The 24,462-nt window shown below is 44.6% G+C and overlaps 1 protein-coding gene across 2 annotated transcripts in view; it reads left to right on the top strand.

The window, feature by feature from the left end:
* The window catches only part of DPF3 (double PHD fingers 3), a 259,572-nt gene that overhangs the window by 194,995 nt on the left and 40,115 nt on the right, over positions 1-24,462 (top strand). The window contains exons 8-9 of one of the 2 annotated variants that reach the window (XM_060175529.1): positions 654-782; positions 3,650-3,894. In XM_060175529.1, the coding sequence (XP_060031512.1) occupies positions 654-782; positions 3,650-3,849 (329 nt within the window). In that variant the 3' untranslated portion in view covers positions 3,850-3,894. Of the gene's footprint in view, positions 1-653; positions 783-3,649; positions 3,895-24,462 lie in introns of those variants that run through there. The other variant, XM_007528429.3, reaches the window with a different exon arrangement.

Genomic DNA, 24,462 nt, shown 5'->3' on the forward strand with positions numbered 1-24,462 from the left:
ATCTCTAGCATAAAGCTGAGTTAAGGAAGCATTTCTGATTCCAGCATTTGGGATCCACCGACTAATGAGTTCAGAGAGGTTTTCATGAGTTTGGACTTCAGGAAGCTGAGGCTGAGCAGAGGCAGATGCCTGTGCTCCTGTGGCAAGAAGTGTCTCAGAATTCCCAAGAGTGTTTCCAGCGTCCTTCCTCTCAGTGCTTCTTTTATTTTCCTTTTCAGGGCAAGGTCCTGACACTAGTCCTTCTCTTACCCTCTGCTCATGCCACTATCTATGGGTGTGACCTACCCTGGGAGATCTTTGTCCAGAACTGAGAGAAGTCCACCGACTCGTAGGCTTTCTGGATGCTTTGCTTATTTTGAGATGTCATTAGAGTGATCACAGTCACTTCTGTAACCACACAAACCTGGGAAACTTTGTGAGAATCAAACTAAATGTGAAGTGACTTGCAAGACACTAGTACTGTTGAACTGAGAAGGATCAGAAAGAAAACTGAGCCTAGTTTAACCTCTTGGTTGCATCCAAACCTCCGATATTCAACTTCATTTCATTTTTTTTTTTTCTAGAGCAAATTCTGCCACTTTGTGGAAAAAAAAGGAGCCAGTAGAAAACCACTTCAGATGAAAATTGGATTTATTTCTTGAATGTTTCCACAGCCCAGAAAGGACCGGATGGGACAGTCATTCCTAACAACTACTGTGACTTCTGCTTGGGAGGCTCTAACATGAACAAGAAGAGTGGGCGACCTGAGGAGCTGGTGTCCTGTGCAGACTGTGGACGCTCTGGTGAGTGTGGTCCCTACCTGCCCATGTGCCTGTAGGCCAGGACCTTCTCCACCTACATCCTGTTGCCATCTTGTGGGTGGTGGGACTCCGGGGATGCAGTGGTGAAGTGGTGGTGGTAGTGAGATGGGATGGAGAGAGGTTTTCAAGTCATTTTGATCTTTTTTTTTTTTTTTTTTCTGCTTTTAGTCTTAAGAATCAAAGGCTATGTCATGGGATCCAAGGGAAAGGGAAAGGGAAAGGGGAAGTTGCAAGTTGAGTCTGGCCTTTCTAGGAGGTGGCTTTTTCTTTGTGTGTGTTGTTGTGGGTGACAGTGAGGCAGTGTAGTGATACGTGAGGACACATGCAATGTACTTCTTTGTACAGGGTGATGTGCTTGGGGAAAAAGAGATGCATTTGTCCTATGGAAATGCCTGGGGGAAAACTGGAAAGAGATATGACTGTTGGGAGAATTGCGGGATAATTCTCGGAATCCTAAAGTTCTGGAATCCTGGCCAGCTACAAACCTACCACCTCCAAGAGTCACTCATCCCATTTTCTCAGACTGAAGAGACTCTGACAGGTCAGAGAGGCAGAAGGACAGGCATTGCTAGGGGATAACCTAGAGTTGGCCTGGTATGCTTTGAAATTCTTTAACTTATCCAGAGATGAGAACAGCAACAACAAAATTCCTTGGGTCTTGCTCTTTTCACTCTGAAGATGAATTCAGGTCTTCAAGTTTTGTTCAAACTATCTTGTTTTTCAATTCTATCCAAAACATCATTTTTGGTCAGCTTGATTGATAAGTATTACCTATTTCTGATGCTGTTTTAGATCATAACTGGGGCAAAGTGTAAGGCACGGAGGAGAGACGGTTTCAGACTCACAGTTAGCACCATCAACCAGTGACTACTGGGTGAAATCCAACTCAACTGGATGGTTGGTTACAACAGCAAGGAGTCCTTGATGCTGCTGCCTCCTTTCTACCAAGTGTCATTTCCGGTCCTTGTCCCAAGATAAGGACTATAATGACTACATCCTGGTTTATTGTAGCAGTTGAGTTCTTCCCTGGCACTGTCCATACACATTAGCATTATTCCTTTGTATATTCCATGCTTGGATGGTCTAGAGTTCAACAGTGACCTGAGTAGCAACTCTGAAATTGGAATAGGGCTGTGTTTTCCATTCCACACATCTCTCACCATTCATCTTCCAAGGATTCTGACAGGGCGGCCCATCTGGGGCATCCTGTCTCTTCATTTCCTTTGTGAACGTGATGACCTTAACACTGAACTTTTTACTGGTGCCATCTTAGAAGAGAGAGAACACATATGACCATAGACTCTGGGCTTTAGATACTTTAAAAATGAAGCCAATGAAATTCAGGTCAGTGTGGTTTGAGAGTCAGTGGCCAGATAAAATCTCCTGTCAGAAAAAGTCGTTTGGCAGAGTGATGCTTAGGCAGAATGGTATGGACCGCTGTTAGGGATTTAGAAAACGTAGCTAGCTTCAGGAGTCCCACTGACAATGGTGGGCCTCTCCTTATTTCCCTACGAGAGATATGGGGTCCTTGGGGGACTAAATGTGGGTAGTTGCTTTTTTCTACCCAAAATTTCTCTTAGAGCCTTTGCTCAGCTTTTTCTTCCTAGGATTTGTGTGTGCTGTTGACTCAGAAGACCACTTTATACCAGTTTAGACCTTCTCATTGTGTTTGTAAAGGACAGTTTCTGGTGGATAACTCAGTTACAGTCTGACTGTTCTTGGCTGTCAATAACTTGGGAGTAAGCAGGTGACACTGGCCCATGGGATATGCTTGTTAGGACAAATGGGCAAATACTTCTCTGGAGCATCCATGAAGCAGGTCCAAGGAGAAGTGTGGAGCTCAAGAAAGTTGCCTTTCCCTCCCCTCTACCCTCCCACCTCTGCTCCGGGCAGAAATTGAGCTTTCTGAAGCTGGCACTGGAGGTGGTAACTCTTGACTGCATTTGGGGTAGTTTTGTGACCCACTTGAACTATGAAAAGTTTAAACCTGAGCTTTACATTTTTTTAGGATATTGTGTTTTATTAAGATTTGACTCCTGTCTTCCCATTTGCTCTGGGTTAGATTTAACAATTCTGAAGTTTCTGATCCAGGTGTATTTAGTGACTGATAACTGGGTGTGTGTGTGTGTGTGTGTGTGTGTGTGTGTGTGTGTGTGTGTATGGGGTTCTAGTCATAGCCATTTCCTCTAGTGGTTAAAGAAAATAAAACTCTTTTATTATCTGTCATTTATCAGACTTTCCAACTTCTTTTCGCTTTCAGTGCAAGTGACCTACATGTTGTCAGGACAGAATTGAAATGGTACTGAAAGAATGGGATTAGAAATGGGTAAAAATAAAAAACAAAATGGAAGGAGGCTTAACCACCTTGAATGGGCTATCTGACAGTAATACCTTTGTAAAGCTGACTGTCAAAGTGAAGGACAAACATTGTTCAAAGAAACACCGACTGCAAACACCACAGACATACCAACCAGGCTTAAAAACCGCCAAGGAAACTCATTGTCTGGTGTTGGGGGCAGGGGTCTGGGGAGGTCGGGGGAGCTTGCATGTGGATGCGTGCGTCAGGAAAGGAGACAGGTGAGGTGGGACCCCTCTGTTAGAGCTGTGGACACGTATCTTCTGCTAGGGATGGCACCTCTTCAGCTAGGGAGGAGTCTTTTCCCCTGGAAACGTTTGCCTTGTACAGCTATTCCCCACCCATGTGGCCAGGTGATGCTCCCAGTTAATCCCTTCCCGTGTGGAATGGTGTATGAGCTTGTTATTAACACTGTAGTCTTGTAGTAATAAGAATATTAATAATGCTGTCTGTTGCTTGACCCATGTGCTGATATATTCATCATACATGTCAGCTCATTTGGGAGGAGAAGGCAGGAAGGAGAAGGCAGCAGCTGCAGCACGCACCACGGAGGACTTATTCGGTTCCACGTCAGAAAGTGACTCCTCAACTTTCCACGGCTTTGATGAGGACGATTTGGAAGAGCCTCGCTCCTGCCGAGGACGCCGCAGTGGCCGGGGTTCGCCCACAGCAGATAAAAAGGGCAGTTGCTAAACTCACGGACTAGACTCCCTGGGCATTTACCCATCACCCTCTGACTTTGGTCGTTGTTCTGGTTCTGATACATATATTTTTTAATAAGAGACGACGTTAGGTTTTCCCTTTCTCCTTGCTTTTCCCTGTGTGCCCCCCCCCTTTGAGTCTGTACAACAGAAGCACAAACTACTGAAGCAAAGCAAAATAGAACAACAGAGCAGAGTAGCAGTCCGACGTGACGGCATTGTGATGCATTATTTATTTTCCATAGAGATGGGGAGTTGGGTGGCTGATCTCTTTTTCTGTCGGGGTGGGGTGGGTTGGTGGGAGGGGGGGTCTTTTTGACATGAGCAGAGTTGATTTCCTCAATTTTCATATTTATTGGTAAAATGAAGAGAAGAGGAGGAATGCCGGGAGTGGACACTAGGGACTGTTATTTATATCTACTAGTTATTGTTAGAAATGGACTCTCTTCTCTTTCTCTTCTTTCTCTTTCTCTTTTTCTTTCTCTTTCTCTTCCTCTTCTCTTTCTCTTCTCTTCTTTTCTATTTATTTGAGAGGAGGGAAATCAAGGAAATTACAGGGGTAGCCTGTTTGAAAGAAAGCCGCTGGAGGGGGTGGGGGGAAGATTGACTGAAGGAGAACTAGGCAGGAGGATCTCTTCAGTGGGAGATGACTGCACTGTCCGTCCCCCACCGAGTGCGTGGCTCCCCACGGCAGCCCCCCTCCCATTTCTCCTGCCTGACATTTCTATCTTCCTCTCTGCCTGTGTGAGAAAGTGTCAGCAGTTCCTGAGAAGTCCAGGAGGCTGTTCCCGGCTTCCCTCCAGCACCTGGGCCCGACCAGCCTTGCCTCCTGGGCCCCTCCTCCTCAGCATGGCCGCTGCCATTTTTTTTATTATTTTATTTTTATTTTTTGTCCTTGTTGGCTTTTTCCTTACTTTCCTCTTCACGAAGAGCAATGTCCAAATGCCGGAATGGAATAGAAACAGAAAGGCATGGACTCATCAGGGACTGGACAGCCTGCTACCACAGTCTCAGAAGAAAGCAGGACGCCTCATCGTGTACCTACCTCCCTTCCCCTCACCCCTGTTAAAAACCTAGACTCCTGTTGGATGTTCAAGTGCTTCTATTCTGTTACGGTGTCCGCCTGGCACTTTGTTTTATTTTTCCAATAGCACCTCCTGAAATAAACCAAAGCCACCCTTGTTCAAAGGCCCCGAGGGTAACGGAGAAGACCACCAACCTCGCTGGCAGTCGCTCGAGAGCACAGATGCATGGTCCTCCACAAAAGGTACGTCTTGGCCAGCCTGATGTTCCACAGGGCCAAACCATCCTCGTTGATTTGTATTGATTTCTGTTTCCTTTCCTCTCTTTCCATACCCCCCCCCCCACCTTCCAGCTTGTTTTTTGTTTCTTTGACATTGGACCCCCCTTTCATGTGGGCTCCTAGTGTGTCTCCTCGGGAACCAAGGCTTATATGGACCATGGCAGGGTCGTTGTGTGGAGAACGCAGGGTAGGCTTCTGGCTTCACCTGCAGGAGACGCCGGCTGGGGAAGCACTTGGCTAGCTCCATCTCCCTTGGCCGCATGTGCAAGTGGAGTCTGGGAATCTGAGGTGGGAGTTGGCAGTGCATGGGCAGAAGGACTGAGTGTGACCACAGAAGGACTATGGATGCAGGGCAGTGCCTGTTTGCCAGCCCGGGGCCTGGGTCTAAATTTAAGAGCTCAGATAGGCACAGCCCTCAAGTCTCCTTTGTTTGTAGTTTTTTTTTTTTAATTTTTTAAAGATTTTTATTTATTTATTTATGAGAAAGATAAGAGGAGAGAGAAAGAACCAGACATCACTCTGGCACATGTGCTGCTGGGGATCGAACTCGGGACCTCATGCTTGAGAGTCCAGTGCTTTATCCACTGCGCCACCTCCCGGGCCACCTAATCTCCATCTCTTTACTTCACCTGTTCTGTGACTTTGACTCGGACACTGAAGTCATAACATAAGAGTTGTTCTCATTGATAAAATGTGAGCTTCTGTATTAATACAAATATGTCCAACCCATCAATACTGACATTTGGAATCTGTTAGTAGCTGGTAGACTTGAAGTTCCTAATGGCAGGTTGCCTTTGAATCAGAAATAATGATAATGATGATGATAATAATAATAATAATAATAATAAAAGCCACAAAGCTAAATGATAAAGAACAGCCTAAGTTCAGAGTCTAGCTCAGGGATCCGGGGTGAGGAGAAATCAAGAAGGAAGAACAAAGCCAACTTCCAAACTAAGTTTTTTCCGAGGATGCAGATAGTTTATCTATTTCCTTTCTTTCTTTCTTTCTTTCTTTCTTTCTTTCTTTCTTTCTTTCTTTCTTTCTTTTTTTTTTTGTCATCACCTAGGCTCCACTGCTTCAGGCTGACTTTTTCAGACAGACAAAAGGATGGATGGGGGAGTGGAAGGACTTGAGAAAGATCCCAGCAGTGGAGCTTCTTCCAGTGTGGTGGGGGTTGGGCTCAAACTTTGGTGACACACCTGACAAAACAGGTGCATTGTCCAGGTGAACCATTTCGCTGCTCCCGGTATTGATTTATTTATTTCTAAATAGCTTTATCTTCCATTTGCTCTATTGAGTGGGAGATACTTGTTAGCACAGTAATATATATATACATATAAATATACATACACATACACATATATATATATTATTGACTACATACTTAGGCCCACCTTGCTTAGAGTGTCTTTCTTTTTTTAATTTATAATTTAATTTTTTTATTATCTTTATCTATTTGATAGAGATAGCCAGAAGTTGAGAGGAAGGGGGAGATAGCTTTTCTCCTACAGGTGGGGACCAGTGGCTTGAACCTGGGTCCTTGTGCTCAGTGACATGTGCTCTCAACCAGGGGTGACACCACCCGGCCCCTATAGTGTCTTTCAACACACTCAGAATTACATCCTTAATAAAAAAGGTGAGGTCGGAAGGTAGCGCAGTGGGTTCAGCTCACATGGCACCAAGCACAAGGACCAGCATAAGGATCCCGGTTTGAGTCCCCGGCTCCCCACCTGTAGGGGAGTCGCTTCACAGGCGGTGAAGCAGGTCTGCAGGTGTCTGTCTTTCTCTCCCCCTCTTTGTCTTCCCCATCTCTCTCCATTTCTCTCTGTACTATCCAACAACAATGACATCAATAACAACAATAATAATAACCACAAAAATTATAAAATAACAAGGGCAGCAAAAGGGGAAAAAATGTCTTCCAGGAGCAGTGGATTCATTGTGCAAACACTAAGCCCCAGCAATAACCCTGGAGGTAAATATGAATAAATAAAATGTAAAAATTACTGGAAGGAACAGTGAAAAGGTCCATTTCAAGTCTCTGATGTTTTAGTTGAGAAAGATCAATCCAGAGTGGTGAGGTGCGTTGGGTCTGAGAGTGGAATGGGCACTGCTTTGGAGGTAGAAGTCTTAGTGAAGGAAGGAAACAGAGGCATAGGAGGACGACTGTCCTGGCTGTCCTGGTGCCTCGAAGGTTGGTATTGTGTCTTTATACCCTTCTTTCTCCTGAACAGTAGCTGACACTTATGTGCCTGCACTTTCCCTGGAAGAGTAGTTTGTTCTCTTCCCTTCCCTTCCCCTAGAGGTAGAAACTTGCGTTGCTCTTCAGTTTATAGTTGATTACCTTAACGACAAAGTAAACGCACATAAGGCCTCATAGTTAACAAGGAGCCAGGTTTTGATCCCTGGTGACATATATATATTATCTTTCTGATTGCTCTGTGTCTCTCTTTCCATGTTCCAAGGTTCCATAAATACAATATGTAACTACAAATATATATGCATATATGATCTATATGTTTGTAGGTGAGCATACACATAACATTATGACTTGCTATCAGTGACAAAATATGAACTTCCATATTAATAAAAATATGTCCAACCAGTCAGTCTTGTCATGTGATTGCAAACACATACCCATCTCAGGCCCAGCTGAGGAGAGGGGTATCTGTAATGACTGCAGGCTCCGGAGGTGGCTTCAGTGTAGAGAGCTTGACTACTAAGCCATCACATCTAGACAGTCTCTTCTGATGCCTTGTAGGGAAAAAAAATCTCCCTTTTTGTGACCTCAGAAGTTGCAAGACTGCTCTTACAACTCTACCATTTTGTTGTCTCTTTTGTTAAGTATCTCTACTCAAGTTTTAATAAGAAAAGAATTAGTCAGGAGTCGGGCAGTAGCACAGAGGGTTAAGCGCAGGTGGCACAATGCGCAAGGACCGGTGTAAGGATCCTTGTTCGAGCCCCCAGCTCTCCACCTGCAGGGGAGTTGCTTCACAGGTGGTGAAGCAGGTCTGCAGGTGTCTGTCTTTCTCTCCTCCTCTCTCTCTTCCCCTCCTCTCTCCATTTCTCCCTGCCCTATCCAACAACGACGACGACAATAATAACTACAACAATAAAACAACAAGGGCAACAAAAGGGAATAAGTCAATAAATATTTAAAAAAAGAATTAGTCATGAAGATAAAATAGTGCAGACTTGTGTCCCTTTTTCCTCAGCTCAGTTAAAGGCCACTGTGTCTGCTTTAGACATTTCACCTTATTGTTGACTCCTAGCCCAAAGAAAAAAGTGTCAGAGAAACAGAACTTTCTAAACTTGTGGCAGCACTGAGACCACTTGAGGGAGGTATGTTATAGTAAAAGTGACTATTGTTGCTATCTGGTTTTTTTTTTAATACCTTTGAAGAATCTAATCCTTTACTTCTATTACTGAGACTATGTAGAAATAAGATCCTCTAATCACCATAACACTGGGAGTTAGAAATATGCATTTAATTTTTTAAAGGTACTTTAAAGTCAGTAATGCAATTTGCTACTGGTGTTTTGGAGTGAAGGGTTTAATAAAAATATGATGTTCACATCCATAGTATTCCTTTAAGCCTCTTGCTTGCTCTGCATCACCTGATGGGCTGCAGCCTGATACTGCCTCCATACAGCACTTGAGGGAATGCAAGATCACTACTTGGGGAGACAACTAAAGGCTGTTTGGAGGTTCTCACTCCATGGTGGGATAACATTAATTAATATCATCCCAAATATGCCTCCTGTTACATCTGATGAATATGATCTTGAACTTGTACTTCAAGTTAGAGCAGACTCATATATTAGAAATCTCTCCTCCCGCCAGGGGCATTTTGTCTTTCCTTCAGAAGGTAGAGTTACTTGTGCTGTGTCGTTTCTGACAGAGCCAGTTTTGATCTAACGAGTAGCAATGAAATGTACTGGGATCTGTGGACTTGGTCCCTGTGAGAGCTTGTTGCTGTTGTCTATCTTTGTGTCTATTTCTAGCATATGGGCATTTCTTACCCTATCAGAACCTATTCTAGGGTGGAGGTAGCTAGCATAACGGTTATGCAAATAGTCTCTCATGCCAGAGGCTACAAAGTCTCAACTTCAGTCACCCTCAACATCATAAACCAGAGTGAGCAGTGCTCTGGTAAAAACAAACAAAAGAACCTATTCTATAACTGACATCACTTCATGATAACTCTTGGATGGTTTTTGTTCCCATTTACTGAGAGGTAAATTGATGGTCAATGAGTTCAGATGGCTGGTCTGAAGTTCCAGGGCCAGGGATTAGTGAAGGCCTCGGAGGTCTTTAAGACTTCACTGCACTGAGAGGAGGAATTAGATCCTGCAAGAGCAGAGTACAGCCAGTCTGTTAGCTCATTAGAAGCCACTGGAAAGTAGTGACGTCTCCATCTGCTTGGACTTTCTGAGACACTGGCTGAGTTTCCTAAATGGTCAGTACCAGGGTGGCAGCACTGGGGTGGGAGTGAGCGTAGCGGGTCCTATTATGGTCATGTGCCCAGCTCTTTTGAAAACTAAAGCACTGTACTGCATGATACTGTTGTACTTAATGAAAGTGATTTCGGACCACTTACTCAAAATAACAGTGTAGGAAAAGCCATTCTGCATGATTGACTCACAGTATAGCTGAGACTGAAGGAAGATCCCTGTCAGAACTGAATTATTAGCTAAAAAGCATTGGTGTCTAGGTTTTTTGTTGTTGTTGCTTTTTTTTTGTTTGTTTGTTTTTTTCTTTTTCTCCAGAGTGCTGCTCAGCCTTGGCTTATGGTGGTGCAAAGGACAGAAACATAGTTTAGCTGCCTCAGGCAAGAGAGTGTCTTTGCATAACCATTGTACTATCTGCCCCACACAGTGCTAGCCTTCAACCAATGGCCAAGACCTTGAGGAACATTTTTAAATTCTGGAATAATTTCAGACATAAAAATCTTGCACAAAGTAATACAAAAAATTCTCATCTCACTTAGATAAGGTGATGCTTTGCCACATGCAGGATACTGGTTTGAGCCTGGTATCCACTGCGTTGAATGAAGTTTCAGTGCTATGATCTCTCTCTCTCTCTCTTTTAATTATATTATTTATTTATTATTGGATAGAGACAGAAATTGAGAGGGGAGGAGGAGGCAGAAAAGGAAAGAGACAGAGAGACACCTGCAGCCCTGCTTCACTACTTGTGAAGCTCCCCCTGCTGTGGTGGGGGCTAGGGGCTTGAACCTGGGTCCTTGTGCACTGTAATGTGTAAACTTAACCAGGTACGCTACTGTCTGGCCCCCTCTTTAGCTCTTTCTCTCTACCACTCTGCTTCTGTGTCTCTGCCTAAACATAATAAATAAATAAATCTTACATATTCTTCATCTAGATCCTCCAAATAACCACAGGGTAATATTACAGGAAATTAGCAGGGTAATGTCCCCCTTTTTCTTATAGAGACAGAGAAAACTGAGGGTTGAGGAGAGGGAGAAAGGAGACGGAAAAACACCTAAGCACTGCAGGTGTGAACCAGGGACTTGAACCCAGGTTTTCACACGCGGTAATGTGTTTGCTGTATCGGGTGCTCCACCACCCAGCCCACATGGCTACAATTCTACAATCTGCAAACTTTATTTAAAAGTTTCCTGCTGTCTCAATGAAGTTCTTTTTCTGGCTCAGGCTTCAGTCTTGGATCCCATGGTATATTTGGTTGACATGCCCTTTTAAAAGGTTCTTGATCAGCAGTAGTTAGTTCCATAGCCTTTCTTTCTTCTTTTAAAACAACTTATTTATGGACTGAGGGAGGGAGTGAGGGAGGGCTGTGGGGGAGAAAGAGAATGAAGATGTAGAATGAAGATGTATCAGGGGCATTGCTCAGCTCTGGCTTATGGTGGTGCTGAGGATTGAATCTGGGGCCTCAGAGCCTCAGGCATGAAATAATTTTGCAAAAACTTTATCATATCTTCCTATCCCATTTCATAGTCTTTCTAAACCTCAGTGCTCTATCTGTCTTTCTATCTATCTATCTATCTATCTATCTATCTATCTATCTATCTATCATCTATCTTATCTATCTTTTGGTTCAGGGACTTCACCACTTCAAGCTAACTGCAGAGAGAGGCAGAGGAGGAGAGGGACAGACACCACAGCACTGAGGGGCAGTGAGGTCGTGAGTGTGAGTTGTGAGCATGATAAAGCGGGCATGCTATCCAGGTGAGTTATCTTGTCAACCCCCTTGCTACTTTTTTGAAGAGTGTAGACTGGTCAGTTCCGAGAAAGTTCATCTCTAAGGTTTGCCCATTGTTTCTTAATGATTAAAGCCAGGCTATGATTTGGGGGAGTAATGTCACAACAGTGAGGTTGTAGCTCTCTCAGTGCGTCCTCTGAGGAGATACACACTGATCTTTGGTGTGACTAGTGACTCACACATGTGGCCTCTGAGCTTGAGACTCAGGCTAGTGTGTCTACAGACCCTGATGATGATGTTTTCATTCACTCCTTTGTGACTAGGGACTTAGTAGGGTGTGCGTATGACTACTGAGCCTCTTCAGGGGTAGAATCAAGTTAAACATGAGACCAGATACTCACAAGTAGCTACAAGTCTGGGAGTATCATGGGGTTGTCTGTGATTATTACTGCTCTGGAGAACAGAAGCTACAGAGATTTTCTTTTTTGGAAAGTAACCAGAGCCACAGACACCTTTAGACTGCCTATTGCTATTTATTTTTTAGACCACACAAAGTGGGAAAAATCACAATATTAAAAATGCTTCAGTCTTGTTTTGTAGTGTTTTGTTCACATCACTAATATTACACTCACCGCAATATCAGGATTGTAATCTTTCTCACCAAACAGATGGTGTTCCTTGAGGGCCAAAATGATGTCACTCATGTCCTTTGGACAGTACTTGACATCGTTGTACCGTAATTATGTGTTGAAATATGCTAAGAACTGAGCCGTGTTTCTGAGCTAGTAATTAGTGAAAGGACTCAGGGCTTTATTTTATACAGAGTGTATTCTCCAGAAATACTGTTGACAGAAAACTTAGAGAAGACAAATTGAATATAGCATTCCACGAGTCAAAGGGACAGATGAGCTCTAGAAGCAGGGAGTGGTGGAAAGGGAGGGAGGGGGATGCTGAGGCTATGGAAAGCTAAGACTTCTTGAAGGGGACTGAGAAAAGAAGACTAAGAACACAGCAGACCTGGCAGTTGGCCCAACTGAAGGAAACAAAAGAGAAAAAAAAAAATGACTGTCAGGAGCACATAGCTGGAAACAAGTAGCCAACTATTCTCTACCTAATGGAACAACATGGAAAACGTGTGTGTGTGTGTGTGTGTGTGTGTGTGTGTGTGTGTGTGTGTGTGAGTGTGTTGGAGGTCAGAAGTAGAAATATGAGGAAACTAAAAGGGTATGGGGTATGACTGTATGTAAGACACACTTGAAGAGTGCCAGGTGGCCACTGACTCAAGATGCCAGGGGAGACAGAAAGACTCACCCAAAGGGCTGAGTCTGGCTCAATGTCTAGCAAGGGAGCATTTGACCAACATTCTATGGAAGACCTGGAGAAGCTGGTTTTTATCACTGGAGTGAAGGGGTTGGAAGGGATGAGAAAAGACACCAGAAATGTAGGTCTGAGCTGTGGCAAGGAATGGAACAAGATGGATGGATGGATGGATGGATGGATGGATGGATGGATGGATGGATGGATAGAGGAGCAGGTATGGAAAGAGGCTTGGTGGAGGGTAGAAATGTGACCCTTCTCAGCCTCCTTCTGAAACCATAAGTAGACAGAGTCTCAGCTTTAGACCTGCAGCTCACCCAGTTCTGTGCCTGAGCCATAGAGCCTTGGGTACATCAAGAAGAGTAGGGGAACAGGAAGGAGCATTTTATCTTGAAGAGAGACTGAACCCTTCCTTTGATTTTGGACTTTTCTTTCCCAGTGATTCGACTAGCTTTCAGTGGACCACTTCTTTTCCCCACCCCACCCACCACCCTCATTTCTACCCTCATACTCAGGCCACTGGGAGCTGGGCACAGCTAGGGACATCTACCTTTGTCCTCAGAAACTGCTTCTGGGGTGAAACATGGTAGTGCTGGGCTTTATTGCTTATTGCCTTTGTGCCAACTGTTCTGTTCCAAAGACCAAATAATTATCAGCTTTCATTTTAGCCGGAAGCAGAATCCATGTCTGATTAGTATCCCTCCAAATGGAAGGACCCACCTGGTTCCAGTTGTCAGCAGGTTGCAGGGCTGACATTTGAGATCTCTGGGTTTGTTTGAGGACTGTTATGGATCTCTTGGCTTGGTTCTTTCACAGGATTTCCAACACCTGGGAATCCCTTGGGGCGGAGTTGGGGGTGAGGTAGTGTCCATTTGACCATAGATCAAATAGGGCATCTGGTGGGGTATTCTGTGACTGTCAGTTGTCTTACATCATAGAATTCCCTCCTTCCTATTAAGATGACAAGAAGACAGATGGCACCATCATGATCTTTTAACAGGGTATGTTAATAGCACAGAAGATGGGCTTCCCTGCCCCACTAGGGAAAGATAGAAACAGGCTGGGGGTATGGATCGACCTGCCAACGTCCAACCCCAGCAGAGAAGCAGTTACAGAAGCCAGTACTCCCACCTTCTACTCCCCATAAAGAATTTTTATCCATTGGGGGCCGGGCGGTAGTACAGTGGGTTAAGCGTACATGGCGCAAAGTGCACAGACTGGCATAAGGATCCTGGTTCGAGCCCCCAGCACCCCACGTGTAGGGTGGTCACTTCACAGGTGGTGAAGCAGGTCTACAAATGTCTGTCTTTCTTTCCCCCCTGTCTTCCCCATCTCTCTCAATTTCTCTCTGTCCTATCCAACAACAACAATAATAGAAATGATAATAATAATAAGAAATACAACAACAAAGGCAACACAAATGGGAAAAAATGGCCTCCAGGAGCAGTGGATTCATGGTGCAGGCACTGAGCCCCCAACAATAACCCTGGAGGCAAAAAAAAAAAAAGACTTTTGATCCATAATCCCAGTGAGGGGAGAAGTAAGAGTGGGACAATGACTAGGGGGCTCTGATCTCCAACTCCATCAGGACCTGGGGAGAGAGGAGGGAGAAGGAGGGAGACATTTGGATGTAGAAATAGATATATGTGTGACTTGGAAAGGAAGAGAAGATGGAACCTTAAAGAAAGGGGGGAGGGTGGCAAATATGTCCAAATATAACCAGATAGTTGTAAGAGTAATAGTCAACCCATATCTGCCACCTTGGGAGAACGGCTGTAGCTTCCAGGGGAGGGACTGGGGAGTCAGAACTCTGGTGGGAACAGTGTGGAGTTGTGCCCCTGTTATCTTACAATTTTGTAAATCAGCATTAAATCATTAATAACAATAAAAAAATGGAAGTTGGGAGGAGCAAACACATTTTGCTTACACTCAGTTTTACCTACTATGCCATCTGGGAACTGAAAGCCTATTAGTGTCCGCTGGGTTTTTTTGTTTGTTTGTTTGTTTTTTATATGGTTCAGTTGCCCAGGAGTGACTGGCCTGCCCGTTTCTGGCTGACTCCAGGCTGCTACAGTCTGAGGAAACTGCTTTGGTTTCACCGCACACGGCCACGGTTTCACCAGTGTGGCAGGCAATGAGTGGGGCCGCTGTCTTCTTTCTTTCTTTGTTTCTTTTCAATTCATTTCACTGTCACTGCTGCCCAAACTACCCCCCACCCCAATTGTCATCTTTCCTCTTTAGATAGTTGTCCCATGGTGTTGTGTGTTTTTTTGTTTTATCTGTCCTTGCCTTTCCCTCTGCAGTCAACTCTGTGACCTGGGGACTTCTGGCATCCTTCAAGCAAGCCATTTCTGAAGAAGGTGAAAAGAAGCCATGAGGGTTTGTGCCTCCTACTTCTTCTCCTCTTCCTCCTCCCCTGCCTCGGCCTCTCCTGCGTGTGTTTCAGCCAACACGGGAGCCTGGATTGTGAAACAGCCCCTAGTGTGACTCAGCTCAGCTCAGACAAGTCATGGGAATGACCTAAGTTTGTGCAAGAAGAAGATTCTTTTTTTTTTTTTTCTTTTGAAAAATTCTTCATTTCATTTTCTTTGAGTGTCTGTAAGAAAATATCGAGGTCAGACTGGAACTGCTCTACAATAAAAATAACTGAACACAGACAAACTGACACAAAAAAAGAGTTAACTATTTTATTTATTTCAATATTTAAAAGAAAAAGAGCGCTGACACTGCACAGTATTTTTGTTTAAAGTACCTTCTGCTTCAAAAATTAAAGCAGTTTTGTGAAGACGAGGACTCAAAGAGTACTTGGTGTAAAATAAAGACCGCATAGTAACTCTAAGGAAAGATACCCCCACATTTTAAATGAGAAAATAAAGATCAACTCTGCTCTCTCAGGCTTTAAAAAAAAAAAAACAAACGCCATTGATGTATGTGCTTTAGGTGTTTTTATTTCTGCGAGTTGGATGTGGTAAGTGAGGAGTGACCAGTTTCCTTTTTCTTCTTTAAAAAAGTCTCTTTGGAAGTGTTGGTGATGTTTGGTGAATCTTATCTGTTAAGATTGGACTGGAATAAATTAGCCACAAAGGATACTAGCAGTCTCTTCATGTCCCCTCACCCACAAAAGACCCTTCTCCTCACCTGCATCCCCCTTTCCTGCCTCCCCCCGCCCCCCAGGCAAATCCCATTTATCTGAATGCCAAGAAGCTGCCTGCCTCCTGGTTATTGCTTCTGAAGAGACCTAGTTAGGAAAGGAATCCCATCCAGTGATAAAATGTATCTCTGCAAGTTCTAACAGATTTGAGCATAGATTGTTTTGTTTAAAATGATGCAGTAGAGGAAGTTAAAAAGAGAAAAGAAAAGAAAGAGAAGAAGTAACCCTCAGCTGATGTTATTCTTTCAGTCATCTAACAATCCCTAGAGAAGACTTGTCACCTGTTGAGTGCACTCTGGGTGGAGGTGTGATTGTGTGTGTGTGTGTGTGGGGGGGGGGCGGCTGAAAGCCTAGAGTTGTCCCCGGTGGCCAGGAAGGCCACCTTGAGGGGAGATATACTCAGATCTGGTGGCTGGTGGGAGTAACTGAGCAAGGTGAGTGTCCCACTAGGTCCTTTTATGGCCAGGTTAGTGCAGGTGACACAACTGGTTGTGAACTGGGGTGTAGCCTGGTGTCTGCAGCCTAGTGAACTGGGCTGACGGACTGGGTGGCTGGGCTCTGTGTTCACTGGCCTCCCAGCTCACACCCTGGAGCATCCCTTGCTTGTAAGTAGAGTCAGAATGAGAACTGTCTGCTCAAACACTTGCTGTGTGCTTGTCAGGAAAGGGCCCCGAGAGACAGTGTTGCCGGAATGGTTCTGAGCCTCAGAGTGTCTCTTCTGCCTTTGGAAAAGGGGAGATGAGATGGGCACTGACTTCCTGCCCGCCTTCTTGGGTTCCTCATTCAAGGCCAGCCCCTGCCCTTCACGCCACCCCCCCCCCCCCCGTGTGTCTTTGTGTTATTTTGTATTTCCCCCTTTTTGGGGGTGACATTTTCTGCTAAAAAGTGTCCCTTTTCTGGATGCTGATGATTAGAATAACAGTCCAAACTCCCACGAGGTAAAACCTGTGTAGATTGGGGTCAAGTTTTTGCATAATGTAGGGTTTGTATCAAATCTGTGTAAGTTTCTGTTAAATAAAAGTCTGTTTCCAAGGCTCCTATAACACCTCTGTTACTTTAACTTTACCAACGTTACTTTAGGTGGGTTTGCCGTCCATGTTGTCCTGTTGACTCTGCCCATTTGCATGCCCAATATTTATGGAAAGTTCATGTTTTTTTTAAATATTTATTTATTCCTTTTTGTTGCCTTTGTTGTTTTATTGTTGTAGTTATTGTTGTTGTTCGATAGGACAGAGAGAAAGGAGAGAGGAGGGGAAGACAGAGAGGGGGAGAGAAAGATAGACACCTGCAGACCTGCTTCACCACCTGTGAAGCGACTCCCCTGCAGGTGGGGAGCCGGAGGCTCCAACTGGGATCCTTAGTCGGTCCTTGCGCTTTGTGCCACGTGCCCGACTCCCAGAAAGTCCATCTTCTTTAGAAACACAGTCTAGAGCAGCAGCTGCCACTGGCTTGGCTGCTAGGTGGTGGCACAAAGGGGGCAGAGCCCAGCATTGGGGCGGGGCCGGCATCTGCTCTGAGAGCTGTGTTCTGTCCCTCACCTCACCATCATCATCTCCACCATCACCCCCTGCATGAGCAAAATACATCTCTGGAGAGCCCAGTGGTGTGTACAGACAATGCCCCTGTCCAGTTTTGTCGTCACACCAGCACAGGCTTTGCACAGAAATGCAAGATGTTGTGTGTGCTTGGGAAAAACTAGGATGTTAATGGTTCCATCTCCTGAAAGGTGTTCTGGGGGTCACTTTCCCAGGCCACTATGACTGGTCTTCCCTGTGTGTGGGAGGTGGGCACTGTTCTCCTGATGGGTACTCTAGAGGAGATGGAGGCAGGCCAGCCTTTCCCGTCAGATCTGGCCTTCTGCTGGGGCAGTTGTGGGTGGGAGTTAACATGTGGCCCTGCTGTGTCTGGGTTCGATCTGCCTTAGAATGAATATCCCCTTGTGACACTCAACTAGGAACTTTGTAAGCATCCCTAGCTGCATAAAGAATTCTCACCCCCACCCCGTGCCCCTCATATCCTTCTCAGACTTTCGAATGTTTTTTTTTTGTGTTAAGATGCACATTCTGTGAGTTATCTTTTTTTTTTTTTTTGGCCTCCAGGGTTATTGTCGGGGCTCAGTACCTGCACCATGAATTCACTGCTCCCAGAGGCCACTTTTTCCCTTTTGTTACCCTGGCTGCTCTACCATAGTTGTGGTTATCATTATCATTGTCACTGACGTCGTTGGTGTTGGATGGGACAGAGAGAAATAGAGAGAGGAGAGGAAGACAGAGGGGGGAGAGAAAGACAGACACCTGCAGACCTGCTTCACTGCCTGTGAAGTGACTCCCTTGCAGGTGGGGAGCCGGGGGCTCGAACCGGGATCCTTATGCTGGTCCTTGTGCTTTGCGCCACGTGCGCTTAACCCACTGCCTGACCCCCGAGTTATCATTTCTGCAGTGCACAAGTTGGTGGGATTCAGTAGACATATGCTGCTGGACAACCATTCCACCATTCATCTAACAGAACTTTTCTCCATCTCCAGTTGAAATTCTGTGTCTATTCAACTCGATTTCCTCAACCCTCCTCACCCCACCGGGGTTATTGCTGGGGTTGGTGCCTGCACTATGAACCCGTTATCCCGGCTGGCCATTTTCTTTTCTCTTCTTTTCTTTCACGGGACAGAGAGAAATGGTGGAGTGGGGATAGAGAGAGAGAGTGGGAGGGAAGGAGGGAGGGGGAAAAGAGAGAGAGAGAGAGAGACCTTCAGCACTGTTTTACCTCTCATGGTTTCCCTTGTCCCTTCAGGTGGGGAGTGGGGCCTTGAACCCAGGTCCTTGCATATGGTTAGCATGTGGTGGGCACCACCCAGTCCCCTATTGACTTTATGTATTTATGAAGTTGACTGGCCTACGTATGTATAGAAGCAGGACTCCATACTATTTGTCCTTTTTTGGCTGATTGGCTTCTCTTAGCATGCTGTGTTCAGGGTGCGTGCTGCAGTGTGCCAAGATTCCATTATCTCCTAAGGATGAATAGTGTTCCGCTCTCTATTTCCTATATGCAAGATGTGTTTTATATAATGTGTACATACAGTAATGTGCATCACATTTAATTCATTCCCATGTTGGTAGATATTTGGAGAAAAGAGGAGGTTCATTGCACACCACTCATTTCCTTTGACAACTCAAATTCGAGACAAGAGACCCAACTTAGTAGTCACGTTGGGAACTTAACTATCTCAGGAGGGAAGTGACTATATACCATACTCTTCTCTTAACTTATATCTTGGGAAAGCGTATCTTGATTCTGATGGACACTGTCTGAACTGTGTTTCACTTCCTAACTAAGGATTTCTTCCCATTCTTCTTCTTCTTCCTCTTCTTCTTCCTCTTCTTCTTCTTCTTCTTCTTCTTCTTCTTCTTCTTCTTCTTCTTCTTCTTCTTCTCCTCCTCCTCCTCCTCCTCCTCCTCCTCCTCCTCCTCCTCCTCCTCCTCCTCCTCCTCTTCTTCTTCTTCTTCTTCTTCTTCTTCTTCTTCTTCTTCTGCTTCTGCTTCTGCTTCTTCTTCTTCTGCTCTTCTGATTTATTTACTATTGAATAGAGAGACAGAGAGAAATTGATAGGCAAGGGAGGATAGAAATAGGGAAAGAGACAGAAAGACACCTGAAGCCCCTGCTTCACCACTTGTGAAGTTTTCTTCCTGTTTGGACCGGGGCCCCAATGCCGGTTCTTGCACACTGTAATGTGTGCGCCCAACTAGGTGCGCCACTGCCCGGCTCCCAGAAAATATAATATTAAGTCAGTCTATTTATTTGACAGGAGATAAAGAACATATAACACAAGAGACTGTGGGGGGCGGGATATGCCCCTAGTGGAGCAGCTGACTTGCCACACGGGTCCTGTAGTACATGTTCCAGAGGGGAACTCTGACTTCTCTCTTTATCTTTTCTTTTTCCCTATTCTTTCTTTCCTTCTTTCCTCCCTCCCTCCCTTCCTTCCTTCCTTTTTCCACTCCTTCCTTCCTCTCTCCCTCCCTCTCTCCCTCCCTTCCTTCCTTCCTCCCTCCCTCCCTCTCTCCCTTCCTTCCTTCCTTCCTCCACTCCTTCCTCCCTCCCTCCCTCCCTTCCTTCTTTCATTCCTGCCTTCCTCTCTAAACACTTTATTTATTGGATAGATACAGACTCAGACTTTCTTGGTAGATGCTGATTCTGGGTTGCTTAGTGGGGCAAGATGCCTCACACAGAGCTGTACAACTAGCGCACATAATTAAGGATAGAGGTGTTCAGGAGAATGAAGCACCCCCAGTGGACTTTGAGAAGAAGGACTCTCTGTCAAGTGTCTGGTGTGAGCTGGTGATGAAGCATCGCATGTGCGTTATGCTTGGGAATGATCCCAGATCAGGAGGGAGGAGGAAAGCATACCCCTGGACCAGAGAATGAGAAAAGGTAGCAGTGTTTTCATCCATTTAGACAGACCAGCTACCATAAAGGATTGCCTTTGGGACTGAAATTCAGGTGCCTCAGAGAGAGAGAGCTGCAGGGCATGGCGCAGACCAAGCGTAGGAAAGCCAGCAGTGCCGAGGAGGTGGAGAGCCCCTCTTCCTGTGCAGCCACAGGGCGCAAGGAGATGCCAGCATGTGAGCCAGAGAGCACCTGTCCTCCCAGCAGCTACCGGCCCAGCTTGAAGGATGCTGCCTGCAGCATGTGGGCCTTGGCTTCTCAGCTAGCAGATTGTCCAAGGGGGAACTTGGGAACAGTCTCCCATTTTTTTCAGGTACTAGTATAGTAGTAGGCTAAACCTGCTTCTGCATCCCACAATGACCTGGCTTCATACTCCCAGAGGATTAAAGAATGGGAAAGCTATCCATGGAGGGGAGGGGATATGGAGTTCTGGTGGTGGGAATTGTGTGGAGTTGTACCCGTCTTATCCTATGATTTTGCCAGTGTTTCCTTTTCATAAATAAAATTTAAAAAAAGAAACTGAATACTGAAGATCAGTTTTTTAAAATTATTTTTATTTATTGGATAAAGATAGCCAGAAACCAAGAGGGTAATAGAAGGAGACAGAAAGACACCTGCAGCACTACTTCACTACTTGCAAAGCTTTCTCCCTGCAGGTAGGGAGCAGGGGCTTGAACCTGGGTCCTTGTGCATTGTAATATGCATAACCAGGCGCTCAACCAGGTGGCGCTCAACCAGGTGCCTGAAGCTAGATCAGTTTTATGTGGACTCAATCCAATGTGAACATGCATCTCTGGATGCCTTTGGGGTAGCTTTCTCCCAAGGGGTTCCAGTCTGGGCAAGACTGAAATTGGCATGTCATGACTGAACTCCTTCAGACATTAGGTCCTTGACTTCACCTGTGGATGTGTCTTATGGTAGCCTCACTTAGAGTCGTTCTGTGGTGGTAGTGACTCCCCAGTATATTCTGGGGCTCTGGGGGTGGTTCCAGTGAAAACATTCCCAAATGAGTCTCCTTTCCTCTGCATGGAAACAAAAGCTCTTTCCTTTAAAACTTTAAAACAGTAGAGTTTTACTGTTTAAGAGGTGCTTTTAATTGCACTCTATTCAGATTGCTGCATAGTCATCAGCTTGATCACATTACTAGTATTACCCTTCATTTATTTTCTTTATTTTATTATTATTATTATTATTTTTTACCAGAGCGCTGATCAGCTCATACGTACCTTACAAAATGTATACTGAAATAGGATACATATAAAAATACTTAACAGACAAATTTAAATGACAAAAATTTTGGATGGATATATAATTAAATCATTACACCATATATATATATGTATATATATATATATCTTTCCAGAATTTTATATCATTTGCTATGTAAACACATAGTACATATTTGCTATATGCTACTTTTATTATCTGCTATGAACTTATCCCTCCAAAGATTCTGCTAAACTCGTCTTTTAGGTGTTTTACATCTTAAATGCATTGCTTCTTGGAGGATGTGTCGTATGCGTCAGGCTACATCTTCTGCAAAGCACTGACACGGGTGATGTCTTCTTATTTTCTTGGGATGGGGAGAAAGTTATACTGAACAAGCAAATTATTCCCCTTATGATTTATAAGGGGGGAGTCTTTAGCGTTTTCCTGTAAATATTTGGATAATAAACACTATAGGCTCTGCAGACCAGACCAGGTTGACCACTATTCACTCAGTCCTGGGCTAGTAGCATGAAAGCAGGCCATAGACAAGAAGTGAATAGTAAGTATCAGATCACTAAATTGGAGGACATACCAGGAATTTTTAAGACCCTTTTTAAATGTCAGGACTGAGGAGAGAGAAGAGGCTTGCTTCAGCAGAAGAGCTCATCTATAATAGAAGCTATATTGAGGCCTATTTGTACAAATGTTTTTAGGGTCAAAAAAATATTCCACCACAGATTTCAGAAAGTTGTCTACAGATTTTTCTAGTCTTATGTCGAGTCCAAACTACAGTATGTACCTTGCTCATCAAAAGTATCTATAAAGAATCCAGCTAGTCTGTGGGTTGGCTATGGGTAATAGCAACTACCTGAGGCTATGAGTACTGATGTCAGCTAACAATGGCAGCTGATGTACAAATAAAAGCTCAGCTGACTGTAGGTGATGAGTGAGGGAAGGATAACTTGGGGGCTGTGGAGTGTTTATAGTTAAATAGTCCCTTCCTGTGACTACAATGAACGGTCGGTCACTGAATGTTGAATTCTGTGTTTCCTTGAGATCGTTGGTTGCAGGAGTATCAAGGATGGTACTGGAGGCGTTCCCTTCTAACCTGGCTCCTTGCGGTCAAATTTAGAACCAGAACACTTTCCCAAGTGCTTGTCTAATGTCCCAAAGAAACGATAGATACTGTTCCTCCATGGGTGACAGAGAAGTTGTCTGATGCCAGACCTGTTGCTGAACTGAAGCCTTTTTTACAGATTGAAGAGGGATGTTTAATATGGTGGAAGAGTGGTCTAATAATTGGTTGTGCCAGGGGATGGTAGCAAGAAATGCTTTTGCCATTGGCAGAGGATGCTCAATTCTTTGGAGCGATTCAGTATCTTTTCAGATCGCAGCGTACCTTTTAGTGGAATTTATCGCTAAATTCCCCAAGTTAGTGTCAAATTTCCTTAATAGGGCAGGGATTCAAAGTCTACTCCATTTCTTCCATTTCTCCACCCTGTGGTCATACCTAAGTGTCAGTTTCTTAGACACAGACTAGAAGGAAAAAGATCCTTCACACCAGGGGGCCAGGCAGTGGCACACCAGTGACTCACGTGACGCACAAGGATGCCTGTTCCAGCCCTCCAGCTCCTCACCTCCTCACCTGCTGGGGGGGGGGGGTGGCGCTTCACAAGTGATGAAGCAGGTCTGCAGCTGTCTATCTATCTTTCTGTCTCCTCTCTATCTTCCCTTGTTCTCTCGATTTCTCTCTATGTTATACTATGAAATGGAAACAATGGTCACCAGGAGCAGTGGAGTCATAGTGCTGGCACTGAGCCCCAGCCACTAGTCCTGGAGGCAAAACTAACTAACTAACTAACTAACTAACTAACTAAATAAATAAATAAATAAATAAAAATTCTTTACACCAAAGGTGAGAACAGCACAGTTCCTTACCCCAGAACAGAAGTGCTTTCTTGGGGAGATGTGAGTGTCTGTGGTCATCAATGACTTAGCACCAACCAGCTTGGCTGATGCGGTTATGTTAGTAGTGTCAACAATGACCCCTTGGCGAGACACAACCACAGCTGAGATGGGGTTGGGAGTCCTAGTGGAGCACTAGTTGGGGGAAAGTTGTTTTGCTTATTTTTAAGTCATCATGAGACCCTGCTGTGTTATATTGGGAATAATGTGCAAGGACTAAGAACTTGTTTTCCACCCTATTCAGTAGTTGACACCGCTGCATTAGAATTAACTGAAAATAACTGTGTAAGGGCCTAAAAGTACAGAAAAGATTAACAGCAAGGGATTGTGTTTCCAGGAATGAGCAATAGGTCCTCTAAGGTAAAAAGAAAAAAAATGATAGGATTGGGGGTGGTGGCGGGAGCTAGCTAGATGTCAGTTATCAGTCAGATATTGTTTTGAAAAAGACTGACCAGTTGATTTTGGTCACCAGAGGATGGAAGAAACACCTTGGAGCTAAGGATAAACTGACAAAGAGTTCTTTAACAGCAAAATTTTCTTTTCCAGGCAGGGGTGGATAGCATAATGGTTATGCAAACACTCCTCATGCCTGAGGCTCCAAAGTCCCAAAGTCCCAGTTTCAATTCCTTGCACCACCATAAGCCAGAGCTGAATAGTGCTGTGGTGAAAAAAAAAAAAAGAAAAAAAGATTTTCTTTTCCTATTGAGGATGTTAAGGAACACTCTGATTGCCAGGCATTTCTTCTGTGTAGAGTCAGGGGCATAAGTCGTAGGTGATCTTTGGGAGTCTCATCTGGCACTGAGATACTTTGAATCATAGCTGGGTAGCCTGCAAGGTTCAGTGCCTGCCTCATCACCAGGGAGGGAGAGGCATGGGGAAAGCTAGTCTCATGAAAATGTGTATTATGACCCTTAACTAAAATCGTAATTCTATTCATACTGAAGCATTATCCCATGTCTGTTTGGGGATACCCATTACTTTTGGTAGTGTGAGATACTGGACAGTGACTATAGTGACAAGAGATAATTTCTTCCAGAAAG

The sequence above is a fragment of the Erinaceus europaeus genome, chromosome 16, assembly GCF_950295315.1.
Source record: "Erinaceus europaeus chromosome 16, mEriEur2.1, whole genome shotgun sequence".
Lineage (NCBI taxonomy): Eukaryota > Metazoa > Chordata > Mammalia > Eulipotyphla > Erinaceidae > Erinaceus > Erinaceus europaeus.